The 16500-nt window shown below is 25.3% G+C and overlaps 3 protein-coding genes across 4 annotated transcripts; 1 reads left to right on the top strand and 2 right to left on the bottom strand.

Annotated features, from left to right (window-relative positions):
* Positions 1 to 1689: 1689 nt before the first annotated feature.
* LOC107161952 (uncharacterized) lies at positions 1690 to 6056 on the bottom strand. Its single transcript, XM_015508591.2, has 2 exons — positions 5742 to 6056; positions 1690 to 3759 (listed from the first exon to the last, which is right to left on the bottom strand). Exon 2 carries the CDS (start codon positions 3738 to 3740, stop codon positions 3069 to 3071), a length of 672 nt encoding a protein of 223 aa, XP_015364077.2. The 5' UTR covers positions 3741 to 3759; positions 5742 to 6056; the 3' UTR covers positions 1690 to 3068.
* Positions 6057 to 6778: 722 nt separating this feature from the next.
* Positions 6779 to 8636, bottom strand: LOC107161965 (nischarin). The gene has a single exon (XM_015508606.2). The coding sequence runs from the start codon at positions 8392 to 8394 to the stop codon at positions 7033 to 7035; it is 1362 nt and encodes a 453-aa protein (XP_015364092.2). The 5' UTR covers positions 8395 to 8636; the 3' UTR covers positions 6779 to 7032.
* A 175-nt stretch (positions 8637 to 8811) lies between these two features.
* Positions 8812 to 14531, top strand: LOC107161949 (acetyl-coenzyme A transporter 1). Of its 2 annotated transcripts, none has more exons than XM_015508589.2 (10): positions 8812 to 9065; positions 9227 to 9469; positions 9529 to 9655; positions 10603 to 10762; positions 10824 to 10978; positions 11885 to 12075; positions 12994 to 13178; positions 13256 to 13376; positions 13453 to 13668; positions 13909 to 14531. In XM_015508589.2, exons 2-10 carry the CDS (start codon positions 9236 to 9238, stop codon positions 14086 to 14088), a joined length of 1569 nt encoding a protein of 522 aa, XP_015364075.1. In that variant the 5' UTR covers positions 8812 to 9065; positions 9227 to 9235; the 3' UTR covers positions 14089 to 14531. The 2 variants fall into 2 exon arrangements, with proteins under 2 accessions (XP_015364075.1, XP_015364074.1); XM_015508588.2 differs by having other exon boundaries at positions 9201 to 9469.
* The last annotated feature ends 1969 nt before the right edge of the window (positions 14532 to 16500 follow it).

The following is a 16500-nucleotide window of genomic DNA, read 5'->3' as shown; positions in this document are numbered from 1 at the left end:
GTTATTATAATATCAGTTGATAAGTACCTATTAAATATCCAGAAACATAATGATCCAACAATTTTAAAATCATTTTGTTAAAAAATTAAGTGTTTATTGTTAAGAATTGAAAATTTAAAACAATGTTTCTCATTAATACAAAATCTAAAAACTTATTTTTTTAACAGACATTTTAAGTTTAAATTTGTACAAAATTACATATTAATACCAAGATTAACTATTTTAGTTATTTTGATTTTATTTAAAAATATTATAAATGGGTAAAAACACTAAAAACCAACTTGAGACTTTAAGAGTACCTAGGTATTCAGTATGACAATTGACAGCTAGTATACATACAATAACATTTTCAAATAATAAATAAATAAAATATCACTCAATAATATTAAAAAATTTACTAAGTAATTATATAGACTGATGGACCTTCTTTCCTCAGAATCATTTTTTATGTACAATGATTATTCAATTAAAATTCAATCCATCCATTACAATAACTCTTTAGACACCCCATGTGCAGCAGAGTGTTACCTAGTTACTTGTTTTTTTTTTTTTATAATTTCTTCGATGCATATAATTTTTTTTTGTCAACCAATTTAAATTTAATAAATATTGTACATACCATTATAAAAATAGTATATTATTACAATGCTATCATAGACATACTTGGGATATCAAAAAAGTTCAACCACACTTAACGTACAAAATAATAATACAAAATTAGGTATTTATGTCGTATGTGGTCTATGGAACAATGGTGGCGTCTAAAAAACAAGAATGACAACACATTTGATTGTTTTTTTAGAGAGGTGAAATTATATTGTACTTATACCTAATTTAAATATTGATTAAAACATATTTCTATATGATTTTACATTTTTTATCAGTTAGTTTTTAATACATATTAAATTTACCTACATATTTTTATATATTTTTTTGTATTATTAAATAGGTATTATATTGAAAATTCTACATTAATAAATATATAGTAATTAGTAATTCTACATTTATGTATTCCATCATTCATATTTTTAACCATATGGTAGACGACAAATGCTGTGCGGTAGACCGCATATGACGTGTAGAAACGGGCGGTAGACCACATACGACATGAATACCCAAAATTAAATTAAAACTTGGTAGGTATTATTTTTAAAATGAAATAAAATTTATAAAATTTTATCAATATAACAAAAAGAAAATAATTTTGTATGTGATTTAAGACCTTAAACAAATTACAACTTTTGTATAAACTATAATATAATAATAAAAATCAGTCTAAATCTTCAATCTTTATATACTTCTCCTAGTTCTGGAACTTAATACTTTTTAAGAGGTTTAGTCAGCAACATAGTCGCAAATCCATAGACATTTCTGGGTGGGCTAAATTAACTGAAAAAATAACTATATTCAAATAAAATCACATTTCACATGAAACATGACAACATTTTAGGGGGATAAGCCCCCCCCCCCCATTTCCGTATATGCTCACCAAACTTTTATAAAAATGTGAAATACATCTGGCGCTGCATTCTTTTCATATAGTCAAAGTAGATCCTTTTTCTTTTCAAGTCTTACTGGCAATGGTTTTAAATATAAACAGTTCAGCTTTAAACTACTTATATTGGTTCCAAAACAACCTTTTTTGGTATCATTCTGCTCCTAACATACCTTTTTCTAAAATGTACTACATTTAAATGATAACATTAACAACAGTTTGAAATTAAATAGGTTATAAATTCTTAAACTATATGTATAGTGCGAACGTTTTTACGCCATCTTATAAAAATAGTAATTATTCACAAATATTCACAAAAACAATCACATTTTATCCAATAATGGTGTAAACCAAGAGGGTACAATCTTTTATCTATAGTGCAAACCAAAACCAAACTGAATACTGATATAATTTAAAAACAGAATTGTTATACTAATAATAACAATAATATTCATGTTCTTATTAGTTAATCATAATTAAATTGGGGCTTATAAGTTTTTTACATTATTATTTTTACCTACTGTGAATTTTTTCTCTCTATATTTCATTTATCATTTTTATGCAAAAATTCACAATTAATGACTTTTAACTCTTTATGTATGCTCACATTCTTTTCAATAGCAAAAATAAGAAACTGTAAGTTTATGGTAGGTTAGAATAAGAAATTCACTAAAGAAGTCTCTTGAAAATCTTTAAGAAATAATGTTTAACACACGATAGCGCCATTATATCAAAATAGTGAAATAAATACAATAAAATAAACTAATATCAAAATATATTTACTTTTAAAATATAATATTTTAAAATAATAATTAATATAAAATTAAAAAAAAACAATTTCAAACAATATAATTTATAAGTCAAATAATTTTCTACAAAAATTGCATTGAGTTTATAAATTTTAAGTTTTAAATTTTGTGGTGCGACAATCAAAATTAACTTTTTTTCCTTTTTTAATTTTAGTTACGGAAATTGAATGTTTAATTGTTAGTTAATAGTTTCAGTTATAAACATCAGAATTAACTTTATGTTAATTTTTAAAATAGTTTTTACTTCCTCCTGAAAAATCGTAGAAATTAGAAATGTCTGATTGTGGCACCCAAGACTTCAATTCTTAACATCAATATATTACAATATAGACAACATAGTAGATTCAGTAAATGTTTTCAGTAATTTGTGGCACTTCACAGATTTTAAATTAAACCAATAATAATAAAAAAGACATGGTTATTTTAATGAAGGAGATACTAAACAAAACTAATTGAATAAATGAAACAGAAAACGAAGTAAATAATCGCATACATAGTCTTAATTTATAGATTATCCAAAAAAATTGATTGTAAATTATTATTATTAACATAATATAATGTTTTATGCGGAACACTTTTTTCTAAACATTTATACTAAAACCAATATTATAACTTTCTTAAATTATTTATTAGGTTTAAGATTAACTTTAATCAATAAGAAGCAACTAATTAATGTTTATTGTAAAAAAATGTGCCATTAAGTTCCTCTTCAAAACATTTATTAATTTTTATAATATCTGTGACAATTATTTAGTAAATTTATACTATTCCACTGCTAAACTAAATGATTCTATATCTCCAAAATGTTCATTCATTGATTGGACAAATGCTTCTTCTTGTGGATCATCTTTTTTCTTTGGTTTATGTTTTCTACATTTTTTTTTAATTTGTAAGTCTATTTCTTCTTCTTCTTTCTCTTCAAACAAACTTATATTGTTTCTTTTTCTTCCGGGATATGATCTTCTTGGTGGTTTTTTAAATCTAACTTCTACATCAGCTTCAATTTCAGCTAATAAATCTATAACATTATTACAACTTTTATCTTCTGAAATATCGGAAAATGTGGTCCATTTATCATCAGAATCATTTGTAGTAGTGACAGTTAAATTTTCAGTTTCAGTAGGTTCATCTTCTGGATCACTGTAAAAAAGTTCTGCGACTCGACCATGCTTAACATTTTCTTCTACAACAGGTAGTGTATATTTGTAATTTTGGCAATAATTTTCTTCATTTATTGTTTTGTTTTGGCAATGTTTATTAATGACACTTATGTTTAATGAATTATTATCCTTGAGAATTCTTTTTGAATTTCTTTTAGGTATTTTAGATGGAGTTGACGACTGTATAGGAGGTTCAAAATTTTCTTCATCTCCAATGGATAATTTGCAGCGACGGTTTGATTTTTTCTTTTCCAGAGCCATTGATAGGTTAGCCATGATAATTAAATTAAATAATCTGTTATATAAAAAAATATTTCTTTAATGACTTTGAAGTAGGTACATGTTATTCTTTAATCAAAGACACTCTAACAACTAATGTTTAAAAAAATATTTTTTATTCTTTTTACTTTTTGTTTTCAAATAAAGTACCAACATTCTAGATTCCTTATTCCTAATCAGTATATTAATTGAATATTTCAATACATGAACATTTAATTTTGAGCAAGGGTAGGGTTAAGGTTTTCACAATTTTTATTTTTTTGAATTATCATAATTCTTCACATTAGTACAGATTATTACATATTAAACATAATTATAATGTCAAAGAGAACTTTGACCTAATTAATGACAAAGAAATAAAAATTCATTTCTTTAAATGAGGTAATTGAACATTAATTTTTAGTATTATACACTCGGTTCTCCCTTGTACTTTCACCTAAGTAGGACTCAGTTGATTTTTTTGGTAATTTAACACATTGACTGCCATGCAGCCGCTGGCAGCCTCAATAATATTTATCATTAGTATGCCAAGGACATTTTTCAGTGTTATTACAGATTTGAATTTATATATATATATTATTGAATTTGAAAAAAAAATAAAAATACAAAAAAAAATGTTAAAATTATTTTCATTACATCAAGAGAATTGAAATTATTCCCACTATGCTACAGCTTATTTTCAAGATCAATATTGTAGCGCCACGGAAAAGTTAATAGTATAAATCCAAATTAATTTACGACAGCCCGCGACCGTATGGCCTCCTACAAATGATATGGTACGTCAGTCGGCGCTCTAAAAATAGGGAGTGTATTGAGCACTCATTTACCAAAAATTGTCAGGTAAAAGCAATGTAATAGAACATACTATTATAAGGTATAATTTAGGTATATTATAAGGTATACCTATATTTATACAATATATCAGTGACAGATAAACATCAATAGGTGGAGTATAAATTGATTTCAATGTTAAGACACTTAATTGTAGACTAAAATATACTTAAAGAAAGACACCAATAATACACTTTTCCAAGTCATAAAATATTCTATCAAAAAGAAACAAAAGAGGACTTATACATAAATCCAAGAGGTAAAATATAAAACTGTGGTTTTGGCTCCCTAGATAAGGATGACTTGATAGAAATCAATAAAAATTAATATACTAACAAAAATACAAACTTGAATGTATATAAATATATAAAATTGTGTAATAGAATCTAAACAAGCTCTGGTTAACTCAGCCATAAATCAATTTAAGAAAACACAAAAACTTAATACCTAAAATTTATTATGCGCAGACACTGAGCAAACATATTATATTATACTTTAATGTTAATAAACAATATTGGCCATAGAAACATGAGAACTAATAAGTGTAATATTTTGACGAAACCTAGTATGATTAAAATTAAAACATAAAATGAAATTTCAGAAATATTAATAAAAAGGCAATGTAACTAGTTTAAATAATCTACCCACAGATTCATCGGTTAATTCAGAAATCTTCCAACTAATCAATATTATCAATGTTATAATATTATTGTTCACTTTAAATATTCCTATATGTTAAAATGATTTTTTATTTTAAAATTTAGACATATAAAAATGAACAATTTATTAATCGGACTATAGTATTCTTATAGTGTTAGATAAAACATACATTTCACAATAAGTCTACTAAAATAAAAACATTTTTTCAGAAAACTACAGTAAAAAAATACAAGGTTTATCTAACCTGGAGAGAACACACATGTCTTGAAATAGTTGAAATATATACCTACAATACACATTATTTGTATTGACTATTGTGTTTGTTATAAAACAATATAACTACTGTTAATGTTGGTGCTTAGTGAGATTCTCGCAATATCATTTGATAACATGATTATTTTCTTCGAGAAATAAGTCAAAGATTCACAATTTAAGGATATTAATCGTCAAATATGTCTCCAAAATTATTTATTTTAACAACATCATTATAATTAATAATATACTTACTTTCAAACAATAGGTGTTTAAAATTGAGGGTTAACGGGAAAGTAAAACCCGACAAAAATGTAGTAATAACTAAACTATTAACTGATGGCACTATTAACGTAATCGCGTATGTTAATTGTAAATCGTATTTTGTCAACTTTAGTGAACCGTACTTCCGAGTTCCGACTGCTATAAACGTAAACCATAAGTCTGTATCTCTGAAGGGAAAATACGAAATGACTCACTGCTGAAAGCAAATTGGAAATATGCAATCCCGAATTCCCGAAATCGAGCGAACAACAAAACCGTTATCCGAAATTCATAAAAACAATAACAAAGTCAATGCCATGCCGAACTTGACAACATTAATTCTGTTGCCAACCTGTAAACGGTTAGGTTATACCACTGACTCTATACATGTATAGAGTTCAGTGGGTTATACATATAAATATTATTTTGTTCGTTTAGTGGTCGCACTGTTTAACGCTATCAAATAATAATCTCTGATAACTGATAGTGACGTAATCTCGATTCTTGAAAAATGTTAGCTCTAATAATATAAATTATATTCATAATGTATTTTTATTATTGGAACTATATTAAATATTTACTCTTTGAAATTTAGATAATTACTAATTAGATCACAATGATCTATGATCATTAATCAAAGATCACATTTCCATTGACGATAGACCTATAAAGAAATATTTATTTTATTGATATGTCTATGCACAATTTAACTAACACTTTAGTCTTCAACCTGGTTAAGATCATTTTTAATTATCTTATAAAATTAAATTTTATTATATACCTAATGAAAGTGCCGACCCAAGGGCGTGTTTTATTCCAGGCATCAAGTTTTGTAAATCAGTGTCAATACTCGAAAGCTGAAGTCGTAGTTTGTAATGGCGTTTTATATTTTATATAAAAACAGCACCTATCTTTTTTTCAAAAGAAATAAAGTGGGGAATGGAATTAAAATTTTCAAAACTACTTAATAACACCGCGGATGCACAGTTATGAGTAAAAATAAAATAAAATAAAATAATGCATATTAATTTGTTTTTGTTTTAAATAGTACAAAATCTCATAACAAAGATATTTTATATTTTTTACCTTTACAAAATTTTAACATAATACACAATAAAAAACATAAAAATGATTAACAAAATAAAAATATAATTCAATAGGTATATTATTATTATCACAAAACACAAATCTAATCTTCATTCGTGATTATTATTGATTATATGGATTAACAAATAAAAATAAATAAATATAGGTAGTTATAATAATTTTTGTGTAATCTAAATCATCTATCCAACAATGTTTTTCCTTCTTTGGCAACTTTTATGGCATGCATTATTGCCACAGTATCTAGCTCTTTTTGAGTGGGTCTCTCATTGTCTAAACAAAAATCTGAAGTATTTTTTTTAAGTATACCTAGTACCTTAATTCTATAATCAACTACAGTAGACACAGGGTTTCCAGACAACACTAAATAATTCATATTTTGTAATCCACTCAGATGTTGTAACTGATCTATATCTTCAACCAAGTTTGAGCCCAAATCCAACATTTCCAGTGAAAATAATTTTGAAAATGCTTCCAAATTAGATATTTTATTTGAAGACAAATTTAAACATATAACATTTCCTAGTTTTGTATTAAGATCAGATACTTCAGTAATATTATTACTTGATAGTGATAAGTGACTAAGATAACTTAGAGGAGATAAATCTTCAATAGTATTCAACAAATTTCCATTTAAATTTACTGTTTTAACATTTGGAGTTAAAACTGTGAGACTTTTTAAAGTTAATATTTCATTCCAACTGAAATCAACTACTTTTACTTTATTCCAAATCATACTAGAATCCATGTCAGGGGACCATTCTTTATGAACATTATCACATAGTAAAATATCTTCAGGAGTTCTAAGCTTTGAATTGTATACTGTAATTATACGTACTGTATTCCGTAATGTCATTAAATTGTATATCATATTATATGCAATATTATAACATTCAAATTTATTCACATTCTTAAAAGATGATAACTCAAAACTTAATTTATTGTAAATTATGTTACTTGTACCAACATGATGATTTCCTCCTTTGATTGCTAAGTATTTAAACTTTGAACAAAAATCTAACACATGGCTGAAATTATACTCATTATTTTCACTATCTGGACAAGGTAATTTTAATCTTTCACTAATTGCATATAATAGTAAAACATTAAAATTAAAACCATTATCATTCAAAAGGTAATCATCCCCATTTTTAAAAAATTCTACTGCTAGTTTCTTAACAATTAATATTACATCGTACTTGTGGAATTCTAAAAACTCTAATAGTTCATCAGGCATTGACTTTTGTAAAAATGACAAAACTGTTTGTAAATATAATTCCAAGCCAACTCGACGTCTTTCAATGAAATTCGGATCCTTGTTCCCAATTATTTTTTTTCCAGGTAGTATGTCTTTGGTCACAGTATGTTCATTCACTAATTTTTTGTGCAGTTCCAAAAATTCTTTGTATCGTTTTTGTACACTCCATGTAACGTCACCAATATTCACTTTGATGTGATAATATGTTATCCCATCAGTATTTGTATCAGCCTTACAAATAGCAATGTTACATTCGTTGTAATGTTGGATATAACAAGACATTTTTATACTCTGTTTGATCTTCAATATTATTTATAAAAACAAGTAAATAGGTGTAAAACAGAAAATTATTAAAACTGAATCATTATATTATTAACAGCTAATCACAATGACAGAATAATTAGTATGAACATGAAGAATTACAAACTACGATAAAAATAAGCAACATCGAACATCCACAGAAAACAGTGTATCAAAACGAAAAAAAAACTGAAAAAATAAAAATTTAAGAATTAATGCAAAATTGTTTATCGTTTATCTTCATTCTTCGGTGTAAATGATAACATTGATATCATGTTTCGATTTTTAACAGTGTTGTCTGTGATGTTACCACGAATAGGTACTATCTTTGTTTTTATTTACATTAAGCGCATGCGCTAACCGGTATATTATATATTTTCATGTACGTGGATTTAATTTTTTCCCACTATGTATTTACTATTTAGTATTTACTATTTAGGTAGGTATAAAAGTATTTTTTAATTTACAAGCTGCGGTGAGTGGTGACTATATTGATGAGCGGCGAGTGCTAATTATCAATTTGACAATTTGTAACTGTGTAAATGTAAAATAAAAACAATGTGCAAAATAAAATTTAGATTAATGTCATTTTTAATAAGACTTATTTAGATGACATTATCTATGTACCTATACGGCTAGACCTATCTACTTGAGTTAGTATTAATTTTATAAAAAAAAATCATTTGTTGTGATACTCATCAGTAATGAATTTATTATTGATTTCATTAGTATTCAAAAATGTATTGTAATTCTGTTTTAGTGTAGTTAATTATAGATTTTTCTTATAGTTTTACATTGTTCATCAATTATATAGACGTAAACAATGACTAAAGTCAAACCAAGAAAAGCCATGGTCTTTGAAGATAAACTAGAAAATTCTAGTCCAAAACGAAAGAAACATGGCTTGCATGTATCTAAAGCTGTGCCTTGTACAACTGGTGATATGCTAAACATAGCAATTTTATTATTTTTATACACATTACAAGGTGTACCCCTCGGACTTTCAGCAGCTATACCAATAACAATGCAGAAAAAACATATAACATACAAAGAACAGGTTGAATCATTTATAATGTAATATTTTAATTGTGTTAATTAATTTTATTACAATTTTAGGCTCAGTTTAGCTTTTCTACATGGCCATTTAGTTTAAAATTATTATGGGCACCTATTGTTGATTCTATATTTTGGCCAAAGTTTGGTAGAAGAAAAACCTGGCTTGTTCCTGTACAGTACTTAATTGGTTAGTAAAAAAATTGATTATTTTGTTAACTATAACTTCTTCAACTAAGGTTTTTCAAATAAAGATATATTATACATGTATTCAATGTAAATCAGGAGATAAACCTTTTCATAGGCAAGAGTCATTTTTCAAAAACTTTAAAACAGTTCTGTTTTTTTAATCTTTATCATTCTATTAAGGTTATCTTATAAATATTTTCTTATTTATCGAAAAATAAATGTTTATTTGTCATTCATAATATAATAAATAATTTAAATCCTGAACAAAAGTGATGATTTTGTATTGAAATTAAAAAAAAAAAGTTTTATTAGTGTGTTTGGGTATTAAGGTAGATATTAGGTTAGTGAATACTAGGTGTTAACTTTCTTATCCTTTGTAAATATATAGCAATGTCAATTATTTATTAGTTACTACAATTTTATAACTGAAACATCATAAACAATACAATTAACAATATTCAACTAGAAAAAATGTGTAATTATTTCCTTTTCTTTTTTAATATTTAATTAGGCTTGATTATTATAATATAATATATGTATAGCTTAAAATTGTTTGGTTTTTTAATGCACATCTGCACCTAATATAAAACTAAATAAATCTCATCTAATTATTATTTTTAAACTGTCTAATATATTATTTATATATATATATACAATAAATGAATGTTTCTAAAATATAAATTTATTATTTTAATATCTGTAACTCACTTTAAGTACACTCTATATCAGGAATGGCAAACATAAATACGTTCACGAGCCACATATATAAATACAATGATACCTATCAAGAGTCTAAATGTTTTTGATTAAATTTTATAATTTTTATAATTTTATCATTAATAAACAAATATTGTTTTTTTTTTTTTTAATAAAGTGCTAGGGGCAATTTGGTCACCCCTGCTCTATATAGTATTATAATCTAGGAATTTAATTGGTTTTACATTTCAGGTTTTTTTCTGTTATTTTTGGCAATGAACATCAATGATTGGCTAGTGTTTACCGAAGATCCAAACACTACATTTTTGACATTAATGTTTTTTTGTTTGAACTTCTTAGCAGCAACTCAAGATATTGCTGTTGATGGTTGGGCATTGACAATGTTAAGAAAGTTCGTACTTACATGTTATTTTTTTTTCTAATTTATTATTAATTTTAATCAATATTTACAGAGAAAATGTAGGATATGCTTCAACATGTAATAGTGTTGGTCAGACAATTGGTGCTTTTCTTGGCTATGTTGTATTTATTACATTAGAATCACCTACTTTTTGTAATAAATGGCTAAGATTTACTGAAAGTACAGAGGGTTTAATCACATTACAAGGTAATCTTAATATATATTACATAGGTAGTTTAGTTCATATTAATAATGTTTACTTATTGACAGATGAAATCCAGTTTTTTTTTATATTTAACATAATTAGTATAACAAGTCATTATTTTCCTAATTTTTTTACAATAAAATCTACTCATTAAACCAACTCAAATATAAAACAAATGTATGTAAAAAATTATAAGTGGAAGGTAAAATAATTTAGGGCATTTGATTCCGACTATTTTTAAGGAGTTCTATGCAAATTGTTAAGCAATTTTTTATGTATTCAGATATATTTTCTGAAATTTGATGTAATGGCTACAAAATATGATTAATTTATAAACTATGATAAAAGTTTCCTCATAAAATAAGCGAGGTAGATTTCATCAGCTATCTTTATATTTATTTATTAAACGTTTAAGAGGACATCGCATTTACATATATTTTAAAATGATCAACTTACTTAAAAATTAAAATATCGTAAAAAACAAATTGAAATAACACAGATCATGATAACTTTTTGATAGGTTAGAGTATGTTATATTCAATTTTGAAAGTATATGCACAATTTATTTCCTTAGCTGTTTTACTATGAAACATATTATTTCGATTAGAATTTTGTTAATAACATAAATAAATCATTTTCTGTGTTTAACATCTTCAGGTGGTAGTTTCAAGTTACTAAATAAAAGTTAAAACAATAATGGATAGACATTAAAGACGCCTTTTTCTTTTCTTTTGAAATGGATATTTAAAATATAGTTGGCGCCCTATAAATATATATCCCCAAGCCTCTTAAAAGTAGCCAGTACAGACCTGTAGAGACAACACATGAGGGAGCGGCGTCCTCTTAAAATGCAATTAATTAATAACAACTATATTTTATTTACTAAATTATGAATTTCTATTTTTTAGGTTTTTTATATTTTTGGGGTTATACATTTATGATTGCTACAACACTGGTAGCTATATTTAAACACGAAAAAAATGAATCATTGCAACATGATAGTCATGATTTAAATTTATACCAAACTTATAAGCTTCTTGGAGATATAATGCGATTACCAACTGTTAAAAGCTTATCAATAATATTACTTACTGCTAAGGTAAATTTCAAAATTTAGAAAATTAATTGTATTATATATATATATATATCGTTTATTTTGATTTTGATTTTTAATTGAAAATCTAATATATTTGTTTATGTCATGTACATAATTATAAAAATTTTAATCTAATATATGGTTTTATAATATTTACATATTAATCTATAATTATATTATCAAGCATTACTTGAAATATTACCTAGGGCTATAATCTATGGGTTTTAGAATTAAATTAGAATAAAACAATTTATTATTACATAAAATAAAATACTTCACTCTATAGTAAAAAGTAATATACTAATTCAATATTAAAGTAATATAATTAATATTGTATTATATTATTATTACTCAGTTGTTTTTGCGTCTATTATTCTGCTATAAAATAAAAATATCAAAAAATATGTATGTTCATTGCAATTTTGAAATAAGATATTTTATACAACTTTTTTTTTTAAACCCCGCTGTAATAAAAATAAAAATCTTTATTTTTACATTGCTGATTAAAAATTCATAATTAATAAAATATGTTTATATACCTAGTATCATATTAAGTTAAATATCTAAGTTATTAGTTTTTAGTAGAGCCTGGAACTTAATGCATTTGCATATTTCTTAGAAAGCTCCATACTCAACATTTGTTTTGACACAAATTTGTTTATAATACATACCTAAAACTTAAATCCAAGTATTTGTATTTCATAATTTACCTAATAAAAATATGATAGTAAATTAACAAAAAATAAATGAATAAAAGGTCTTTATTCATTTCCATGATCATATTTTGAATCATAGCTGTTTTATTTTTTTATATTTGGGTATTTAGTTTTGTTATTTAAAGTTAAATTAAAATTACAATTTGATAATAATCAAAAAATATAGTATACATATAGAAATATTTTTTAATAACATATGTTTTAGATAGGATTTAGTGCAATTGATGTTGTTTCTAGTTTAAAAATCATTGATAAAGGCATTCCTAAAGACGATATTGCTTTAATTGGACTATTATCGATACCACTCCAAATTATTATACCGGTATTGATAACCAAGTATACAGCTGGACCTAAACCAATGAATATATATTTAAAATCCATACCTTACAGGTATGTATAATATATATATATATAAACATATGTATGATGAAATATTTTAATAATTTGTTAAAATGTATAAAATTTAGATTATTAATTGGTATTATGATTGCTACTATTGTTTACTTTACACCATATTTTATTGATCAAGATGGTAAAGTTTCGATGTTTTATTACATATTAATATTGAGTTCATTTTTACTACATCAGGTATAAAATAATATTACTGGTAGTGTTTATTGTTGTTATACCTTGCTATTAATATTTTTCTTGTTTTTTTACATAGTTGACTATGTATTCAATGTTTGTGGCTGTAATGGCATTTTTTGCCCGTATAAGTGATCCATTATTTGGCGGCACTAATATGACTTTGTTAAATACATTAACAAATTTAGGAGGCGCTTGGGCTAATACTGCTGCATTATGGATGACTGATTTTTTAACTTACAAACAATGTTCAACCAGTGAAAATAACACATGTTCCACTGAAACAGAAATTAATGTCAGTAAAAAAATTTTTACAGTATTCTATAATATATTTTTAATTATTTAGTTCATATTTTTTCATAAACATAAGTTACCTTAACATAAAAGTATTAAATAATAAAAAAAATATATCAAATAAATATTAAATTTATATTTTATATTCCAAATTTCTTTTTTGTATTGTATTAATGTTAAATTCATTAAAGGTAAATAATTTTTCAACATTAAAAATATTTAATGTATGTTGGTGTTCTAGGATTGTCAAACATCAGATGGAAAGTGTGAAATTACAATTGATGGATTTTATTTGGAAGCTTTCCTTTGTACAATTTTTGGAATAATGTGGTATCAATACTTTTCAAAAATTATACGTAAACTACAATCTAAAGACGTGAAACATTGGCATGTTGATGCTAAAAAGCATTCAAAATTATAATTAAAAAATAAATTGTTGATTGTTATTATTATTATTATTATTATTATTTTTTTTTTTTTTTTGTTACAAAAGAAAACCAAAATAAATATTTTATTAAGTGATCATAATTGGTTTCATAAATCTAAATATTGTGTTAATGTGTCATCTGTTAGGGAGATAATATTATTCATTCATTCTATTATTAGATAATTATAAATATGTTTTTTTTATAACATTGTATTAAATTGATCTGAAACATTTACATATAAAGTTTTATATCTTCCTGATATACTTTGTGTATGTAATTACTGTATATAGTATGATTCAGTATCCTACTCTTTGGAGGGGAAGGGCCTCTGTGCCCCTCCACTAAATGTTATTTTTTATTAGCTGTACTGTTGTAATGTATCTCAGAAATTTCTTATAAGTTATATCATCAATACAATTAATTTGCTTCATTATAATCCACTTTGTTAATAGCTAATTACTCAAGGTCCTGTCAATAATAATAATTAAATAATAAATTAATTGTTATATTTACTTTACTACACAGATTCATTAATTTATACATTGATCTGTGGTTTACAATAATACTAACACGTTTTTATACCATAGTTGCTATCATAAATGTATAGTTATAAGGAAAAATACATAAGTACATGTGTAGTAAACACTTAATGAACAATAATGAAATAAATTACAAAGTAAAAAATGAGAAATAATATGTCTTCTAGCATTGTAAAAACTAGAGAGAGAAATGAATGCTTTAGGTTTTCAAATAATGTTTTCTGACTATGACACTTGGGGTATTCATTCAGCTTGTATTCGTTGTAAATATGCCTATCCACTATTTTATTGGATTTTATACCTTTTCGTAATTTGTCTAGTTGATCGAGTATCGATTACAGAACTCAGTGTCGTAAATTATAAAAATAACTCAAAACCTGAAGTCAAACACGGTGAGTACTAACATGGCAACATTGTACTCGGTTAGTACTCAAAGCGTGTAAAATGAACGATTACGCCTATAGGATTCAAAGTATGTGAGGTCCAAATATGGCTGATACTCCTAACTCCTGAGCCATGGCAGTCAACTAGATGGCTAAGGCCTGAAGAAGATAAGTATATAATAGTATACATAATTCCATGGGCAGAATTTGGAAGTGGGGTCATAGCCTCGCAATAACAGGAAGCTTTTTAGTTGGGGGTGATCGAATCCTCTCCACTCCCATTAATGTTAACAATTTTAACGGATTTCCGACTAAACCTTAAACAGTGAAATATTGACCGGAATATATATATACATTAATTTCTACTAAAGTATGAAGGATGATCCGCTTAATTTTTTGTAACTCTAGAAAATTTTAATTCATGGATGGGTATTTTTAGTTGATGACTTTTTATTGGCGATTATCAAATAACAATGATACCTAATAACTAATAAAAAATGAATTAATACTTAAATGTCAAATTTCGATTTTGATTTTTGAGAAAACAAAAATGGAGTATTAATTTCATCAAACAAACAAAATACTAAATAGGTATTATAATATTTTATAACCGTCATTTTATGGGCAGACGATACACATGTTTCTAGGTGGCTTCTGATTCTGAATACAATTGTCAATTATATCATCATAAATTATTCTAATATTACGTCATATTTGATAAAAAAATAATCATCAAAATAACCAAATTGACGTCCGTAACAATTAAATCATTATCGATGACTGCAGTGCAGTTTGCAATACTACATGGAAAAATGATTAATGGATGACTATTGACTGTATCAGATTCTAATCGGCGAACGTCCCCCCCCTCCACCCATCACCAGTAGAATCAAACCTGTTTACCTGTCTAGTCGATTATATTGAAATTATTATTGAAACAATGCATACATTCACCTTTTGCAACTATATATACTATATATATAAATAAATACATTCTTAAATAATATATATCATGTTATTTCTTATTTACCTGTTTTGTTGAATTATGTACTAGACTCATTCCAGTTCACAGATCTCAACATATTTGGCCGGCCACTGGTCAGTTTATCAAAAACCACGTGTAGGGTGGTGTGCAGTAACTTTAATAAGTTAACCTTTATGCATTTTACGTAGGTATGCTCGATTATGATAAAATAAATTAATTTACCTATAGTGTTCTAGGAAGATTTACATAGGTAGATACCTATTTTTTTTTTTATTATTTACATTCGTTTTGCATTTCTACAAAGTATAGGTAAGTACCTATGTGGCTAAAATATTTGTATATTAAATTTAATATTAAAATCGATTATACATAAATACTTGATCGATGAAATAAGATTTTCTGGATAGATATTATTTAGATACTTAGGTATTTGAAATGTAAAATTATGTTATTTGTTGTTCTGATTAACACTAAGATAAAATAACATTAGATACAAAA

The sequence above is a fragment of the Diuraphis noxia genome, unplaced genomic scaffold (genome assembly GCF_037042655.1).
Source record: "Diuraphis noxia isolate RWA-SAM2 unplaced genomic scaffold, SU_Dnox_SAM2 contig0004, whole genome shotgun sequence".
NCBI classification, from domain to species: Eukaryota; Metazoa; Arthropoda; class Insecta; order Hemiptera; family Aphididae; genus Diuraphis; species Diuraphis noxia.
The sequence above is the reverse complement of the archived record's forward strand: the minus strand, read 5'-3'. Positions and strand labels throughout refer to the sequence as shown.